Source organism: Macrobrachium nipponense, chromosome 11, assembly GCF_015104395.2.
Source record: "Macrobrachium nipponense isolate FS-2020 chromosome 11, ASM1510439v2, whole genome shotgun sequence".
NCBI classification, from domain to species: Eukaryota; Metazoa; Arthropoda; class Malacostraca; order Decapoda; family Palaemonidae; genus Macrobrachium; species Macrobrachium nipponense.
The window spans coordinates 80,323,328-80,326,178 of NC_061087.1; the positions used below are offsets into that span (position 1 = coordinate 80,323,328).

General features: G+C 34.9%; 1 protein-coding gene across 1 annotated transcript in view; it reads left to right on the forward strand.

The window, feature by feature from the left end:
• Window positions 1-2,851, forward strand: part of LOC135209153 (histone H3.v1-like) — a 96,769-nt gene that overhangs the window by 91,588 nt on the left and 2,330 nt on the right. Inside the window, exon 2 of the mRNA XM_064241818.1 lies at window positions 565-761. Coding sequence (XP_064097888.1) covers window positions 565-761 — 197 coding nt within the window. The remainder of the gene's footprint in view (window positions 1-564; window positions 762-2,851) is intronic.

A 2,851-nucleotide genomic window follows, 5' to 3' on the forward strand; every position in this document is an offset into this window, starting at 1 on the left:
TCAATTCATTGTCTTCTTCAGCATCCTCCTCTTCAAATGGTAGTGAATTTTCACATCCAGCTCCACGGCACTGGCCACACATGGATGAGCACGATAAACCAGCCCTCCTACATACATACACATTGATAACGGCAACCTTCGCGACAGTTACAGCTCACTAAATATAACAGGTCATCTGGAGCTGGAGATGTGATTGAAGGAATTGGTTTCAGTCCGGTTCCGCAACTCTTCCATCCTCATTCGCTTGGAGAAAGATGGTTACTATGCCAATTTTGCACTTGTAAGAACAGCCTAAACGAGTGCAGAAGAGCTGCATCACCTGTTGGTGGCAATGTGGACAGCTGAAAGCCGGACTTGAGTGACATCTTTGCTACTGTTCTCTTGTATGCATGAAAAGAATATCAAAAGACCTTTCTTCCCCTTTCCCTATTTAGCTGATGTGTCGCAGCCTGTAACTGCGTGGAGGAACAGCAGATGTTGCAGAAGATGTCCCCAGATTAGCTTGAAGTTTGCTAATATCATATGTCTTGTTGGAATTATGAGTATCCAAACATTGTTCTATAGAAGTTGCAGTGGAAGAAGAATTTTACACAACCTTGCCACAGGCAGATTTCCTGTGTAATAAGCATAACAAGACACAGCTGATCAATAAGCTGAGGGAATACCTCCAATCTGCTGGTATTAAGTTTATAGTTGCCAATGATGATGCAGATAAGTTCATTGTCCAAATTTCTTGGTCATTAGAAGACACTGGACATAATGTAACTATAGTTGGTGACGACACAGACTTGCTTGCACTTCTTGCATCACTTCTTGCATCCACAAAAATACTTTTCATCTAACCAGGTAAAGCTCATAATCCCAAAAGAACATATGATATTAGCAAACTTCAAGCTAAACTTCAAGCTAATCTGGGACATCTTCGGCAACATCTGCTATTCCTCCACGCAGTTACAGGTTGCGACACAACAAAAGCTATGTATGGGAAAGGGAAAAAAAGGCATTTTGATATCCTGAAGAATATCCAAGACATGTGCGACATAGTGTCTGTATTTGATAATCAAGCATCTGAATATGAATTGGCCAAAGCTGGTGAAGTTTTCCTCCTTTCTTTGTATGTAGCTGACAAAACTCAAACCTTAGATAGGTATCGCTTTTATGCATACAAGAGAACAGTAGCAAAGATGTCACTCAAGTCTGGCTTTCAGCTGTCCACATTGCCACCAACAGGTGATGCAGCTCTTCTGCACTCGTTTAGGCTGTTCTTACAAGTGCAAAATTGGCATGGTTACCATCTTTCTCCAAGCGAATGGGGATGGAAGAGTTGCGGAACCGGGCTGAAACCAATTCCTTCAATCACATCTCCAGCTCCAGATGACCTGTTATATTTAGTGAGCTGTAACTGTCGCCAAGGTTGCCGTCATCAATATGTATGTATGTAGGAGGGCTGGTTTATCGTGCTCATCCATGTGTGGCCAGTGCCGCGGAGCTGGATGTGAAAATTCACTAACATTTCAAGAGGAGGATGCTGAAGAAGACAATGAGTTGATAGAAAATTGATTTTGAAGCACGTGTGTCCGCTCTGAGTGGGATGTTCAGATCTAATTTAAACCTTAATTGCTTTCCCCGTATAACATTTATTGCATAGATATTTAAAGCGAAAATGCTGCTATTTTTGTGTGTTTATGTGTATATGTTTATGATTAATAAGCTAATATATTTTTGTCATTGCAATTGGAAGGTTTTTCTTTGTAGTTTGCTATACCTATATATATATATTATATATATATATATATATAATATATATATATAATATATATATATATAATATATATATATATATATATAATAATATATATATATATATATATATATATATATATATATATATATTATATATACATATACATATACATATACATTATAAGTATATTATATTTATAGTTTTGTATTTATATTTATATTTATAACAAAATACGGTATGTATCATAAGTTTCTACACAAAAGAAGTCAGACATAGTTCTTTATTATAAAGATCATGTTTTTCAGGCACCGTGTGTGTTTCTGAGAAAAGGGTAACTTGCATAAGTTCCTTTCACTGTAATTTCCAATATCATTAGTAAGAAGAACATATTAATTTATATAAAGACATTGTTGTTCAGTAATTTAGCAGAATGTTCGCAATTTAAGCGTATTATTTTATTACAAAAAAAATACTGTTGGATTTTGTATGTGTGACCCTTTGGGTTTCTCCTTATTTTCCCCTCATAACTTTCTTATTTTTTTAAAATATGCATAATTTGTCCATATTTTTCGATAGGAGAAAGTTTGTTCTACAACTTTTGTTTCATACAGGCCACCATTTCTGTGGAAATTGTCATTGAAAATAAAGTTATTACATAAATTTCAATATTTTTGCTTTTTTCCATACAAATTAAAAAATTTATGCAAAATGACATATTCAGTATTGTAAAAAATAAGTTCTGAAAAACTTTTATTGTGTTTATTTTTTTTAAAGAACTATTATTTTACGAGATATCTGAATTTTAAGAGAATTCCAATATGACGACCATTTGCCAACATGGCAGCTAACGCAAGCGCGGGAGGCCATGGGACTTTTGATATGTTGTTCAAGTCACACATCTCTACATGTGTACCAAGTTTCAGCTTTTATCTAATCATTTCACTATATCCCTATATTTTTCCTTACCGCTTCTGAGGTACTAAAGCTTTTAGCCTTTTCAACAATAATTATGCAATTTATACTGATATATAAGAATGAAATCCTCTTGCCTCTTTTAATCTAACAGCACTCGCGATCTAGGTAGATATTACATTAACGAAAGAGAAG